The following is a 15,814-nucleotide window of genomic DNA, read 5'->3' as shown; positions in this document are numbered from 1 at the left end:
CCTAGAGGAAAGAGACGTAATTCTCTCAGGAGACTGCTGTCCAGCTGTCTCATATGCTAAACGGAAAACACTTCTCAACCAGAGAGAAAGAGTAGAAGAAGTGGGCCTTCTGACCCTTACTCTTACTAGGAAAAAAAAACAACGACCAGGGCAGAAGATTGCCGAAAATCTTTAGTAAGCACGTACAACATCCAAGTTATGCAACAGGCGCTTCTTCTGAGAAGAAGGATTCGGACAAAAAGAAGGGACAACAATTTCCTGATTGATGTTACGATCCAATACTACTTTGGGAAGAAATCCCAACTTAGTACGAAGGGCCGCCTAATCCGCAAGAAAAATAAGGTAAGGGGTATCACACTGCAGAGCCGAAACTCTGCGAGCAGATGAAATAGCAAGAAGAAACTAAACTTTATCAACCAAATACATAGGCTCAAATGGAGCCTGCTGCAAAACTTTAAGAACAAGAATAAGGCTCCAAGGAGGAGCAACATGATTAAACACAGGCCTGATTCTAACCAAGTCCTGAACAAAGGATTGAACATCTGGCAAATCTGCCAGACGTATGAGCAAAAGAATAGACTGTGCAGAAATCTGACCCTTCAGAGTACTGACTGATAAACCTTTCTACGGGCCTTCCTGAAGAAAGGATAGAATGAGAGGAATTAAACACAGGCCTGATATTCTCACCCGATTAAAAGTGAAACCTTACGATTTGCACTAATAAAAAATTATTTGCGCCATATCTTATGGAAAATCTTACGATAACAGGTTTACGAGCCTGAAGCATGGTATCAATGACCTTCTCAGAGAACCCACGCCTAGCCAGAACTAGGCGTTCAATCTCCAATCAGTCAGCTTCAAAGAATCTAGATTTGAGTGGAGGAAGGGACCCTGAAGTAGGAGGTCCTTCCTCAGAGGCAACCTCCAAGGGGGAAGAGATGACATTTCACCAGATCCGAGAACCAGATCCTGGGAATCCAGGCAGAAGCTATTAGAATCACTGACGCCCTCCCCGGTTTGATACGAGCAATGACTCGAGGAAAGAGAGCAAACGGAGGGAACAGGTACGCAAGTCCAAAGTTCCACGGAACCGCCAGAGCGTCAATCAGAGCTGCTTGTGGGTCTCTTGATCTTGACCCGTACCTTGGAAGCTTGACGATTAGACGAGACGACCATCAGATCTAACTCCAGAACCCCCCCACCTGAGGGTTAACATTGTAAACTTTCCGAATGGAGAGCCCACTCCCGGGATGAAAGGTCTGCCTGCTCAGAAAATCTGCTTCCCAGTTATTATAAAAATGTGTCCCATATGTCACAGACATAGAATATCACACCTCAATAAGAGAGAATAATACTATTGTGTCCATATTAAAGTATATGAAATAAATAAAATAGAGACCCTTAACTGCTGAGATACATTTGAGAGGCAGAGAAGTACAAGTCATATGCCAATTTATGTCAGAGAGGCATGTTCATACCAGCATGATAGGAGCACTAGCTTAGCATATCCTCTATAGAATATTCCTCATACAGGACTCTAGTGAAGGTCCTGATAGCTATAAACTTCTAATACTGTGAAGAAGCAATAAAAGATTAGTTACAGAGAAAAACTATTAGACACCACCAGATGGCAGACCACATCTATAAACCCCTATGGCATAATAAACGATAAACAGAGGGATCCTCAAAATTGTTGATAAGGATGATACCATATCATTACAGTAGTAGTGTAACCACCACCAGATGGCAAAGAAGGAACGGGAGTCCCTGCTAATACCATCTCATACACTGTATAAATAAAAAGTGTATCATTAAATAGGGAAAAAAAAACATAATAGCGTCTGAGGACACTTAGATAGCTTAAAGGGACGCTGGACCCAACATTTTTCTTTCGTGATTCAGATAGAGCATGCAATTTTAAGCAACTTGCTAATTTACTCTTATTATCAATTTTTCTTTGTTCTCTTGTTACCTTTATTTGAAAAGGACTGCATCTAAGCTTTTTTTTTTTGGCGCAGACCTCTGGACAGCACTTTTTTATTGGAGGATGAATTTATCCACCAATCAGCAAGAACAACCCAGGTTGTTTAAAAAAAATGGGCCAGCATCTAAACTTACATTCTTGCATTTCAAATAAAGATACCAAGAGAATGAAGAAAATTTGATAATAGGAGTAAATTAGAAAGCTGCTTAAAAATTCATGCTCTATCTGAATCACGAAAGAAAAAATTTGGGTTCAGTGTCTCTTTAAGCATTTGACATTTAACGCTCTCAATATGAAAGAGATGGAATGTAGAATGAACACACAATCTTAGGGACAGTCTACACCTGAATATTTATGGTTTTTAAAAAAGATAGATAATCCCTTTATTACCAATTCCTAGTTTTGCATAACCAACACAGTTTTATTAATACACTTTTTTTACCTCTGTGATTAACTTGTATCTAAGCCTCTGCAAACTGCCCCTTATTTCAGTTCTTTTGACAGACTTGCATTTTAGCCAATCAGTGCTGGCTCCTAGGAACTCAACGTGCGTGACCACAGTGTTATCTATAGGAAACACATGAACCAACACCCTCTTGTGGTGGACACTCTCAAAATAGCCTTCAAGGTCTAATAAATTAGCATATGAACCTCATAGGTTTATCTTTCAACTAAGGATACCAAGAGAACAAAGCAAAATTGGTAATAGATGTAATTTTGAAAATTGTTTAAAATTACATGATCTATCTGAATAATGAAAGTTTGTTTTGGACTAGACTGTCGCTTTAAGTATTAGAAGTAAAGTATAATATTTTGGAAACTACAATCTCAATAAGAGAAAACATAAAATACAGGACCCCTGTATGAAAAGTAAAATTTTCTTATGAAACCTATGTGTTATATAAAAATGCTACCATAATAGAGCAGCAATCTCTTATGAAAAAAAGGACTTAAAAAATAGTCCACATACACATAAATATAACAATGTGAATTATCATAGTAGGATCCATCCAGAAAATATGCATAAAATAAATTGAGCATGCATTTGCCTTAGCTGCCACCAGATGGCGGCAAATATCAAGACAGACAGTATTTTCAGGAGAAAAACGGCATGAAATATAAAAACTGTGTTTACATAGCTCTGAATTGAAATAATCATAAAACTCAGTCCCATCGTTGTTGCATTATATGAACACCAACACAGATAGAAATAGCGGCATTAAATGAACACAAACACAATTTGGGTTAGAGATAAAACCCTTAAAGGGACACTGAACCCAAATTTTTTATTTCATGATTCAAATAGAGCATTCAAATAGAGCATGAAATTTTAAGCAATTTTCTAACTTACTCCTATTATCACATTTTCTTCATTTTCTTGGTATCTTTATTTGAAATGCAAGAATGTAAGTTTAGATGCCGGCCCATTTTTTGTGAACAACCTGGGTTGTCCTTGCCGATTGGTGGATAAATGCATCCACCAATAAAAAAGTGCTGTCCAGAGTCATGAACAAAAAAAAAAAAAAGCTTAGTTGCCTTTTTCAAATAAAGATAGCAAGAGAATGAAGACAAATTTATAATAGGAGTAAATTAGAAAGTTGCTTAAAATGGCATGCTCTAAAAAAATTGGGGTTCAGTGTTCCTTTAAAATCCTATATGAAGGACTAGGGTAGAAATTATATATATATATATATATAGACGTCACGCACGCTCACTCGGACGTTAAGCGTCATAACACAATCTCTGCGATAGGCCCTGAGAAACATACGCCCACGCAACGGACCTTAAATGAAAGAGCCGCATACACCTGTCCACTCACATTTGCCTCTGACGAAGAAGTCGCACCGGACTTCGAAACGCGTAAGGTTTACTCTATAGTGGGCAGACAGGGCCTATCGATTATATGTTAAAACTTTTTTTCGGCGGACACTTGTTGTTTCTGCAGAACAGCAGTGCGCTTATTAATTTTTTGTATGTTTATTGACCTCAGAAAAGGCAATTGCTTGATCTAACACAGCCTTGTGTGTCTGCTATAACAAAGCTCAGGGTGCCGGTTTCTGCATAACTTGCCTTCTGAAACTGCTTGCTATTCACTTCAACCAACAACATTGGTAAACGCACATTGCCCTCAGTATTCACTAACGCTTGAACCTTATAAGCTTAGTGTGCCTGCTACAACACATCTTGCTTTCACTTTTTTGCTTACTTGTGAACCTAATAAGCTTAAATGTGCCTGCTATAACACTAATTGCTTTTACTTTTTTTGCTTGCTAGTGAACCCAATAAGCCTAGTGTGCCTGCTATAACACTACTTGCTTTTATTCATTACATTTTTTTGCCTGCTATTTTTCTCTGGCAACATAAGACTGTATATCATTCTCATTGTTGGTAGCTGAAACAAGGGTGTTTAAAGGCCAAACAAAGGTCTAATTAGTTTTTCACCTTCACCCCACAAGTCCATGTGTTAAGCTACCACACACTGCTACATAGTGATTATAAACTGTCATTGGAATCATAAGGGTGCAATCCTACTAATGACATCTATCAACACACCAAGGACAAAATAATTTGTTTGCATACACAATTTTCTTTGCAAACTGCCTTTCTAAATCTGTGACATCACCACGACAAGCTACCTCAACCCAGGAGACAATCCACAGTATTGTATATATATGTTTTATTCTTACCTCATAAATGATTGAGGGTTTTAAATGTAAGCGCATATTATTATTCTATTAAATATCATTTTGTATAAAACAATATTATGCTATGTGCTTTTTTCTGTTTTCATACATGATCAACATCCCAATAACATCCTGAGGAGATAGAAAGTTTTTCCATCTGAAGGCACAGAGGAGTTACCACATTCCTACCACCATAGAAAGAAAATATATGGAGACGGATTACAGTCTACAGCCTTTTTAACAAAGAGAGTCCTGAATCTTCATATCTCACAGAAGAGAGTCCAGGATTTCCATTTGAACAAGTGACAGTTCCAAAGAGAGGGCCATTCTCGGAGTGACATCAACTCACAGAGCTCCATCTTTAAACCGGGCTCACATCTTACCTCATAAGATTGAGGTAACAGCTGGTAAGAAGTAACAACTTACTTTACTGAACTTTTGTGAAGATTAGCATCCTGATACAAGTTTCAACCTCTCATTGCTTTATGGTTTTACATGTAATTTCATATGACATTTAGCCAAGATAACAGGAATTTGTAATATTTTTCCTATAGTTGAGCGCCTCTACCTCATATTGGAAATCTCTTTTTATATATATATATATATATATATATATATATATATATATATATATATATATATATATATATATATATATATATATATATATATATATATATAGATATAGATAAGTATCGCACTGAATACTCCCAATTTAGCAGAAGTCTCAATTAAACTTACAGATCAAGGCGGGAATGAACTGCTATGATAGCTAACTTAGCTAAAATGGCTCTAACATCATATACATTGCACATATTGTATAAAATATTTCTGTAGCCTGCGGATATAAGCCGCCATGAAAACGGCGGTACCGCATATAAGAATGAGAAGAGCACAACATTTACCACTCTATGACCTATTTCACTAATAAAAAGATCCCCAAAGAGAACCGGATCTTTGCTTAGCGTACCGCCAAATAATAACATAGCCGACAGAGCAAACAATGGTGGTTTTCATTCGGCTAAGTATACAATCAGACACAAATCATAAATAACCATGAATGGCGATGTGGAAGTGAAAGTGGTCTCACTGCTGTCATCGCTATTATCAGAGGGAGGTAAATCGTGATGGTAGATCTGATAAGCATAACGGCCTGAGCCCATAACCTCGCAAAAAAATATATTTTATAATAACTGCTGCCATAAACAGTTAGTAAACAAACTCCCCACAAATACATTACAGAGCCCTTACAAAAAGAAGCACCTCAATAATCCGAAACAACAGACCAAGCAGAGAAGGAGGGAAAGAATGTCGCCATGACACTCGGTTCCCACACACCATAATCCTGGGCTAGGTCTGAAACATTGCCCGGCAATGGAGCAACAACATCCCTAAACCTGGCAGAAAGCTGCTCAGCCCCAAAATATCAGAAAAAACATATATATGTGAACCCCTTATGAAGGTAGCAGGTCCCACAAGGTCCCTGAGTATCCCAGTCCTGTTCCATCCTATTTCTTATCCTATGAAATATTATTTGAAAGGATTTGCCCTCCAGGGTCTGATAGCCTCAACCAACTGCTAACAGGGACCTGTAGAAATAGAAAAAACAGAGTAACCAACCCTTGTTTTCTATATAGTGGTAGCATTAATGTTAGAAGCTAAGCAAAGACCACCTCGCCATCTTCTAACTGCTAATAGCCACCATTACTGTTACTAAAGAGATTTACATGGACACAGCATAGCCCCAATCCTTGCTTGCAGGAAAAAGTACCTATTAAAGGATTAATATCTTCAGACACCATCTTCGCACATCCTCCAGATGATAGAGGCAAAGAATGACTGGGGATTATGGGTAAGGGAAGTGACACTTAAAGGGACCTTAAACACTTGTCATTAGGGTTTTGTGTTTTTTTATTCATAATGTTTTTTTCAGTTTTTAAAATGCAAATCCCTTTTTTTTTATTATAGGTGTTCTATTTTTTATTTTATTCTTTACATTTACATGACTTTCTGACCGCTCCGTGCAGACATGGGTGAAAGTGATATTGACAAAACCGGAAGTCTACTTATTGCTGTGAGCGTGCACACATATAGGAGATTACCTTGATGCAGCCTGGATAATAATGCATGTCACAATGTTATTATTGTTATTATTATTGACAATAGTGGAAATAGACATCTTTTATTCCATTTGTGAATATATATATATATATATATATATATATATGTGTGTGTATTTGCATTAACCCATTGGCTGCCAAAGAGGACTGCAACGCATCTCCCAGGCTGCCAATGGGTTAACTACTTTAATGCCAGACACGCTGCCCTACAAACACCACATTCTTTGTAAACACTGCTTGAGTCTCACTGATCTAAACACCCGTCTAAAGGTGTTGTTGAAGCTTTCTCTCTTCGCTGCACTTTTCGCCCTGATAGTTGCGCCACCTCTGAAGCTTGGTAGGAGAATCCAAGGCGCGCGCGCACTCAGTCACAGCCCCCTCACCTCCCGCACAGCCAGTAGAGTCCAGCGCGCGCTTGATTGACAAGCAAGATGTCGCTGCTGAGAGAGGCAGGAGGGGATGCAGCAAAAGCATCAGCAGCAGCAGTCACCGATCACCGGTTACTGCACCGGTTACTGCAACAACCACCGGCAGCTACAAACACAGCACTCTGAGGGACAACACATGTCCACAACCCCAGTCATAGCATAATATAGGCATCTGGCAGCTCCAATATAATAAAAGCAAGCACCTTTTGATATGCAATCTCCCTACACCGAGAGGCCGCGCAGGTGTTGTAAACGGCTGCAATTGAAACAAATAAATCTATGAAGCTCGTTCACAAAGTTAAATGAGAACGAGCTTCAAGAAGCGGCAAAGAGTTTCCTTGTTATGCGCATGCGCGGAAGTGAAGAAGTGAAGAAGGGAGTGCGCATCCAATCTATATAGACAACGCGCGTTACAACATGGCGGCTAGCACCGCATTCAGTAGGCGGTGGTTTAGGGGTAATATTGAGACTGAAAAATAATTGAGCAGAGGCTAGGTAAATAAACAAAGTAAGCAACAACGTTTAAAACAATACAAAAACGTTTTAAAAAAAAGTTAATCACAGAAAAAAAGATGGTGTTTAGGGTCCCTTTAACAACTCTGCTCGGGTGCCCTTTGCCGCCTCCTGCTGCCCAGGAGTTGAATTCTCACTAGTAATTGGAATAAAATCATGGACTCTCCATGCCATTGGAATGAAAGAACATTTTTGGGATTCATATCCTTTTAAGGTACTTAACACCATTCAGTCATCAGCTGAATACAAGTTTTATTTTTACAAAGGTAACTTTAAACTTTTAAAAAGCTAAAAAATATATATTTTTATCAGGTATTATAATGTTGCCTTCTCTTTTTCAAGTACCTCGAGGATATTTGCACCCCTGTTGAGAATGGAGCGGTAGTAGAGACAGTGCAGGAGGTTGCAGTGATCTCCTAAGAGAGTAAATATATTCTTCTGTATTTAATTCTTGTGGTTTTGTAATTTTTTTCTATTTTGGTTGATACCGTTATTAGCAAAGGGGGTATTGGCTTCTAAACTCATAGCACCTGCCTGCACTTACCCCGCATCTCTGTTGGTATAGTGCTCCGGCATTACCAAGCCCCAGAAACACAATAAATAAAAAAACCTGGAGGGGTTCATAGAATATCTTCCATCAGAACTGTTGAGGTATCTGAACAATCTGTTTGCTCCAAACAACAAGAGGAAAAAAAAAAAAATCACATCTAGCTAAAGCAATTATCTGCATAACACAAGAGGCAGATAGCACATCACTAGCAAAGGAACATGCAGCAATGATTTCTAATAAATGCTGAAATGGCAAAAGATGACTAACCTGCTCCAACAGTGCAATGATGTTGCACATGTACAGGTTCAGTTCCATTAAATGAACATGAAACCCAAATAAAAATCACACAGTGACAGCACCACCTCCAGTTAAATAATTGATATACTTATGCCAGCGTGCCCGGGATAAGATGTAGTCTAACCACCCTCTATAATATAATAAAAATGATTAATCCCAGCACTGATTAATATGTCTGCTTAAGGTATCAGTTCAATAACAGATGACAAAGATAATTGTCAGTAAATGGTAATAATGTGTCAAGAGGGACCCTCCTCATTCACTCACTCCTCCTCACACATACCTACAACCTCAACAGTTCTGATGGACGATATTCTATGAACCCCTCCATGTTTTTGTTTTTTTTATTGTGTTTCTGGGGCTGCCCTTACCAAGGTTACTAACAATCTTCTTTCAGCAAAAAGTAATGGCCACTACTCCATACTCATCTTACTTGTCCTTTCAGCTGCCTTCAACACAGTTGACCACCCCCTCCCTCCTACAGACCCTTAGCTCTTTTGGCCTCTGTGACACTGTTCTTTCTTGGATTCACTCTTATCTTTCTCACGGGTCTTTTTCTGTGTCATTTGCTGGTGACTCCTCCTCTCCAATGCCTCTGTCTGTTGGAGTACCTCAAGGATCTGTTCTGGGTCCTCTACTTTTCTCCATTTATACTTCTTCACTGGGTAAACTTATCAACAGTTATGGCTTCAAATACCACCTCTATGCTGATGATACCCAGGTCTACACTTGACTCTACACTTCACTCAACTCTATCCTTCGCCCCCCACATCCAATCGCTTTTTTCATCCTGCCGCGACCACCTACGCAATATTTCCAAGATTCACACTTTTCTGAACGCTAACACCGCAAAGCAAATAATCCACTCCCTTTTTATTTCCCGATTTGACTACTGCAATAACCTACTTACTGGCCTTCCTCTTTCCTGCCTCTTCCCCCCTTCAATTCATCCTAAATGCCTCTGCCAGGTTAATCCACCTTTCCCGTCGCTCTGTATCTGCTGCACCTGTCTGCGAGTCCCTTCATTGGCTCCCCATTCACCGCAGAATTAAATTCAAAATTCTCACCCTTTCATACAAAGCTCTCACCAACACTGCCCCCCACTTCCTATCCTCTCTTATCAACAAGTATACTCCAGCCCGGCCACTAAGATCCAATAATGACCTGCTCCTTGCATCCCATGCTAGACTGCAGGACTTCTGCTGTGCAGCACATACCCTCTGGGACACTCTCCCTCATCCTGTCAGGTTTTCCCCTAATCTTTCTTCTTTTAAATGCTCCCTGAAGACTTTTTTGTTCAGAGAAGCCTACCACCCAACTCAATAATAAATTAAATTTCACTTACCTAAGAATTCCCTCATCTAACATCTTTCTCAATCTTGCAGTCCTCACCTCCTGCTTCTCAACCTCCTACTTTTCTAGTTTGTAAGTTCCCACGGGAATAGGATCCTTAATTCCTCCTGTATGTGTTTGTAAAATGTTGTCTTGTCTCTTACATGTTTTATAACATTTTTTAATCTAAATGAATTGTACCCTGGGACAGCGCTGCAGAATATGTTGGCGCTTTATAAATAAAGTATAATAATAATAATAACATCCACCAAAAAAAAAAAAAAAACAATTTTGAAACTAGAATACAAAAATACAACTCCCAAGACATCCCAAGGGGGAAGTGACTGGCATCATCTATACGTAAAGTCACTTTGATGTGTTAGAACCCCAACTGTAATCCGTTGTTTAGAGTGGTGGTCTGTATAACTATATGTCAACACTCACAAATTTGAAAAGTCCCGGTCAGTTCAATGAACTTCTGTAATAAAAGCTTGATTCAATATTTCATCAGTGGTTTAGATTCACAGCTGTGTCCTGCCATGCTTGTGTTAGTGTCCCACGGTCACCCTGGGATGTTAGGTTGGTGTATAGCGGTATGTTGTGCTCCGGATATACGCTTATGGACTTTAAAATGTTCTGCTCACACTGGCAACCACTACCCCCACTGAGTCCACAACCTGAGTGAATGTTCTAATCCAGTATACTTGCAGTTTCGAAAACTTAGCCAGAAATGCTGTGTTTCTGGGTAGGTGCCTGTGAGACTCCGTGAGTGTCCATTGATGAGCTTCGTCCGTTTACTTGTTGCCGAAAATCTAAGACCACATCAACCACTTCTCAGCTAACTAGCACGTAACAGGTGATGGCGTTGCACAATCTCCGATGTGTGTTTCGGGACTCCGCCCTTTGTCAAGGAGTATGGGGTAAACAGCGAATGACCACTATTTAATGCTGGAGAGCCTTTTTCATTGGATCCTTAACATTCAACCCCCATACATACGTAAGCAGCACAGAGGTGGGCATATTTAACCCATTCAATATTACTATGCTGCTTCCTAATATTAAAAAAATAAAATGAAAATCAATATACACTGAACTGTCGAATATTTCTGTTCTCACAGTTTAAATGGAAAATAGAGATTGTAAAAAAAGAAAACCATCCCTCCACAACCCTACAATCTCATATACAGTTTCCCCAGGAGATGTCTCTATTGAGACCCCTAGGAATTCAGCATCTAATCTCCCAATCCATTGAGCCTCTTTTTTGAACAGTAATTTCTGTCTGTATCCCCCTCGTCTTAGAGGGGGTACACCATCCACTTTTTGAAATCTTACTTTGCTTTTGTTATGAGAAGCTATAGTAAAGTGGTGTCCCACCAGGGCATCTTCATCTAGTTTACCAATAGCTGCTTTGTGCTGGCATATCCTATCTTTTGCATATTGAGTAGTCTCGCCTATATTTGCCAAGCCACAAGGGCATTTAACCACATATACTACATATTTCGAACTGCACGAGAAACGACCTTTAATGGGGATCCGCCTACCCAAATGGGGGTGCATCACGAAATCACCTTGTTGCATAGAATGGTATTGTGCGCAGTTCATACAAAATAAGCAACTCTTTTTCTGAATTTGGGGGGGGCTTTATAGTAGAACCTATGTCTGCCCTTATTAAAGTAATTCCTTAAATTTCTGTTGCGTTTGTATGAGAATAAAGGGAGATCCTGAAAGACCTCCCTGACTTGACTATCTTCCTGCAAAAGATGCCAGTGTTTCAGAATAATGAATTTGAGTCTCCTACTGCGAAACCCATATTGCGAGACAAATGAAACAGAATATAGGTTTAGGAGGTTTTTTCCTAAGCAGCTTCTCTCTCTATCCTTGCTACTTTATTCAAATTTGAAGCCAAAACTTCAATTGGGTATCCTCTCCGGGAAAACTTCCACACCATCTCATCCAATCTGAGCCGGCATGCGTTAGCCGTCAGGGTCATCAACTATCCTTTTGGTGCTTAATAGTTGACTAAACAGCAGACTTTTGATCAAAGATGAGGATAGAAATTATCATATTGAAGTATATTATTTCTGTTTTCTTTGTGAACAGGTCACATCTTAAACCGTCCTCCATGAGAGCAACCATAGTGTCTAAAAAGCTGACCTTCTCATAGCTGTGTTCAATTGTAAATTTAAGTGATCATTGGACGTATTCAAATGGGAGACAAATTGTAATAATTCATCCATCCCACCTGTCCAAACCAAAAAAGACCGTCTATATATCTATACCAACATAATACTGAATTTATGAAACCTTCGTCGGTATAGATAATATCCTCAAATTTCCCAACAAAGAGGTTTGTGTATGTTGGGGCCATGTTAGAACCCATTGCGGTCCCCTTCTTTTGGACATAGAAGGTGTCTTCAAATAAAAAGTAATTTTCATACAAAATGATCCAAAATAGATCATGTATCAGTCTTCTTTCATTCGGTGAGTATAGTTTGTCTTTGTCAAAAAAATAGAATAAACTTTCTATGCCCAAGTCATGTGGGATAGAGGTATAAAGACTTGCGATGTTCATAGTCACAAGTCAGAGATGCAATCCATCTCACAAAATCTGTGGTATCCTGTAGGTATGAATCCACATAACCCAACAAGGGTCTACTGAGATGATCTTTAAATATTGATAAAAGGTTGAAATATGGATTCCGTGCCTGACACTATTGGGCCCCCGCGGGGATCTTCTAGGCTCTTATGAATCTTAGGCAATATATAGAATACAGGTATAATGGGATTCTCCAAATTGTTTTTGCTCATTATTCAGATAAAGCATACAATTATAAATCAATTTCCAATTTACTTCTATTATTAAATTTGCTTCGTTCTCTTGGTATCCTTTGTTGAAGAGAGCATCAATGCACTACTGGAAGCTAGCTGAACAAATCTAGTGAGTCAATGACAAGAGGCATAACTGTACAGCCACCAAGCAACAGCTAGCTCCCAGTAGTGCATTGCATCATGCAAGGTTAATTTGTACTTTAATGTCCCTTTAACTCCTGCAGTGTTGGTCCCAGGAGCCTTTACTAGATGTTTTGATCCTTAAAAATCCTCTATTAATAGGGAGCATATAACATGAGTTACACCAAAGGCGTTTGTGGTGTAGAGCTGGACTATACCAGGTGAAGTATCCAGTAATGAAACACTCTAGTACAATGGGTAAACTAAAAATCTATAAAGTCATGGGTGCAGGGGATGTTAAACCTATTTGTATTAAACTGTCTTTGTTATTCTGTACAAACATTTCCTGCTGAAGCAGAGCTACAGTCCATAACTACCTTTCTCCAAATAGGTGGAAACAGAACTGTAGCTGACAAGATGGGAGGCACCATGTAACGGAAAAGCAAAGGCTCCCAAGACTTCTAGGACCTTTCCTTAAAGTCACACAGAGTATTGACTAATAAAGAAAAGAAGAGTATGGTTTCATAGACTGTATATTGTAGAACTGAACAGGAAGTCAGGGTTCACATGAGAAGCACTAGAGTGTTGCAGTGGACCCAGGCCTAACGCTGTACAATCATGAATTTGATAATCATTTCTTAAATTTGCCATTATTATTGGTTAGCTGCCCTTTTTATATATATCTTTGTTGCTTCATTGGTATTTGTTTATTTTTTATATAAAAGGGGTGCCCTATACAGACACTGCACACATTTAAACTACTACACCTTTTGTATCTGCATATCTAGATGTGTTGCTACAATTACTGGCCTGCTTTGTATTTTGGAATTATAATAAATAAATTTCTTACATAGTCACTTATTCTATTACTTTTAAAACAAGAGTTTCTCTTTTCCCAAAACAGATTTTTATAGCGCTGCGAAATCTGTTGGCGCTCTACAAATAACCGATAATAATAATAATGGCCTACTGTAGAAATGTTTCTAATGACAGAGACAGAGCAAGGATTGTGAGTAAAGATATATGTTCACTCTACCTATTTGGAATAGATGAGATAATGGACAAACTAATCTCTCTCTTCTTACTCTGAAGAAGTAGAAATGCAAAACACGACCACGTTGGGGACTATTTGTATTTTTAAACAGCATTGTTAACAGCATTTTTTTCAATCAGGAGTTCATAAGAAAATATTCACTATTTTTCGCTTGTGGGAATGTGCAAGGGAAAGGGATAAGTGGTAAGGAGTATTATACAAGGGAAGCCTGTAAGGCAAGTTACATTTATTAGAATCCTCTCTAAATCTAAATACCACATATATAATTACTGTAATTACTAATATAATGCATTACTATGATGCTTAGCTTTGTATAGTGATTTTAATTACGTATCTTAGATGAAACAATATCCAAACTGTAATGTTATGATTTGATTTTAATTCAACATTAAAGGTTAAGTTTTAATTATATTGTAGATTACTCTGTAGTGCTAATTATATTATTTTTTCCTATTTTCGTTGTATTACTAATCTCTTACAAAATCAAATAGGTAAGAGACTATGAAGGTATCAGACTACAACGTCACAGCTCAGCTATCACATACTGACTGAGATCTCATGTACAAGGATGTCTCACCATACATAACATCCTCCTATGGGCATTGATCTCTATCTCCCTCAGGTAAGATTAAAGTGTGGGGTTAGGATTAAATACTGAGTTAGATTAACTTATTCAATGCCAGTAAAGGATGCAAAACATTGCAAAGTAATATGCTACAGTCCTCTGTAAAATCCAAGAGGTAAACAACGAATTTGCCCCTCACCCCAATTGGAACAATGGAAAAAGTCTAAGTATCATGTTTTTGAAAGTTGTAGAAATACAGTGGCTAAGAGGTGTAAATTAAAGTATCTGAGAAACCATGTTGAATAAGCATGTGCATTGGGATCATTTTGACATAGTGTTGAATATACTGCAGTCTGTATGCCAAGGAGACTGCAGTTTGGCACACTTCTTACCACGAGGCAAATTTTCCATTGCGGTTCTGATCATGGAAAGGATATCCAGATTGTCCCCAATCCTAGCATAATATGTACAGTCATGTCCCAGAGAATCAACCAAGCTAACATCAGCACCATTCCGTAGAAGGACTTCTACCGCTTCTTTACATCCGTACTCACATCCCAGCATCAGAGCCGTCCTACAAAGAAAGTAAACGTATATGACCTGTGGGTATCAGTGTAGAGGCTGACACATACAGTATAACCTCAGTAAAGTCAGAAACTTCCACTGTACAAGACTTGCACTTTCTGGCAATAAACTAATTGGTGAATTGTGTCCTTTAAAGGGACATTCCAGCCAAATTTAATAGCCACATGGCTGCATTTCAGTTTTGAATAGAAGCAATTTTGTAATATACATGTATTAGTTAAAATGATTCTAATAAAAGCTATAGCCGTTTCAAAAGTGTATTTAAGTATACACCGTGCACCAGCATTTTAAACACAGCACTTGCTGAAAGAGCCTAAGGAGCTTATACCATCTGGTAATGACTCAATTTGTTAATTATTTACGTGATACAAGCCCCACTTGCACTCTGAGCAGCTGCAGTATTTAAAATGCTGGTACACAGAGAATATCTAGCTATGCTTTACATGCACGTGTAGAGAAATATGTTAACACTAAAACAGTGATAACTTACTACAAGCGTTTTTGCCACTACATGTATATTGCAAATTTGTTTCTATTCAAAGATGTAATTCATATACGTGATTTTAAATTTTGACCGGAATGTCCCTTTAAATATTTTGACATTTGCGACCATTTCTTTTTAATCTATTTTTTGCTCTGCTTTATGTAGCCAGTATAACCCAGCGGCCACTTACATCTATGTCCTTGATCTCTGTAGAGATGCTTTACATAGGTTGCACACACAAGATATGTGAATACAGTATGACTGGTTTT

The 15,814-nt window shown here is 38.5% G+C and overlaps 1 protein-coding gene across 3 annotated transcripts in view; it reads right to left on the bottom strand.

Moving 5' to 3' along the window:
* The window catches only part of UACA (uveal autoantigen with coiled-coil domains and ankyrin repeats), a 247,718-nt gene that overhangs the window by 57,244 nt on the left and 174,660 nt on the right, over window positions 1–15,814 (bottom strand). For all 3 annotated transcript variants that reach the window (XM_053718478.1, XM_053718477.1, XM_053718479.1), the window contains exon 8: window positions 14,869–15,050. In XM_053718478.1, coding sequence (XP_053574453.1) covers window positions 14,869–15,050 — 182 coding nt within the window. The remainder of the gene's footprint in view (window positions 1–14,868; window positions 15,051–15,814) is intronic.

This window comes from Bombina bombina, chromosome 6 (genome assembly GCF_027579735.1).
Source record: "Bombina bombina isolate aBomBom1 chromosome 6, aBomBom1.pri, whole genome shotgun sequence".
Lineage (NCBI taxonomy): Eukaryota > Metazoa > Chordata > Amphibia > Anura > Bombinatoridae > Bombina > Bombina bombina.
The sequence above is the reverse complement of the archived record's forward strand: the minus strand, read 5'-3'. Positions and strand labels throughout refer to the sequence as shown.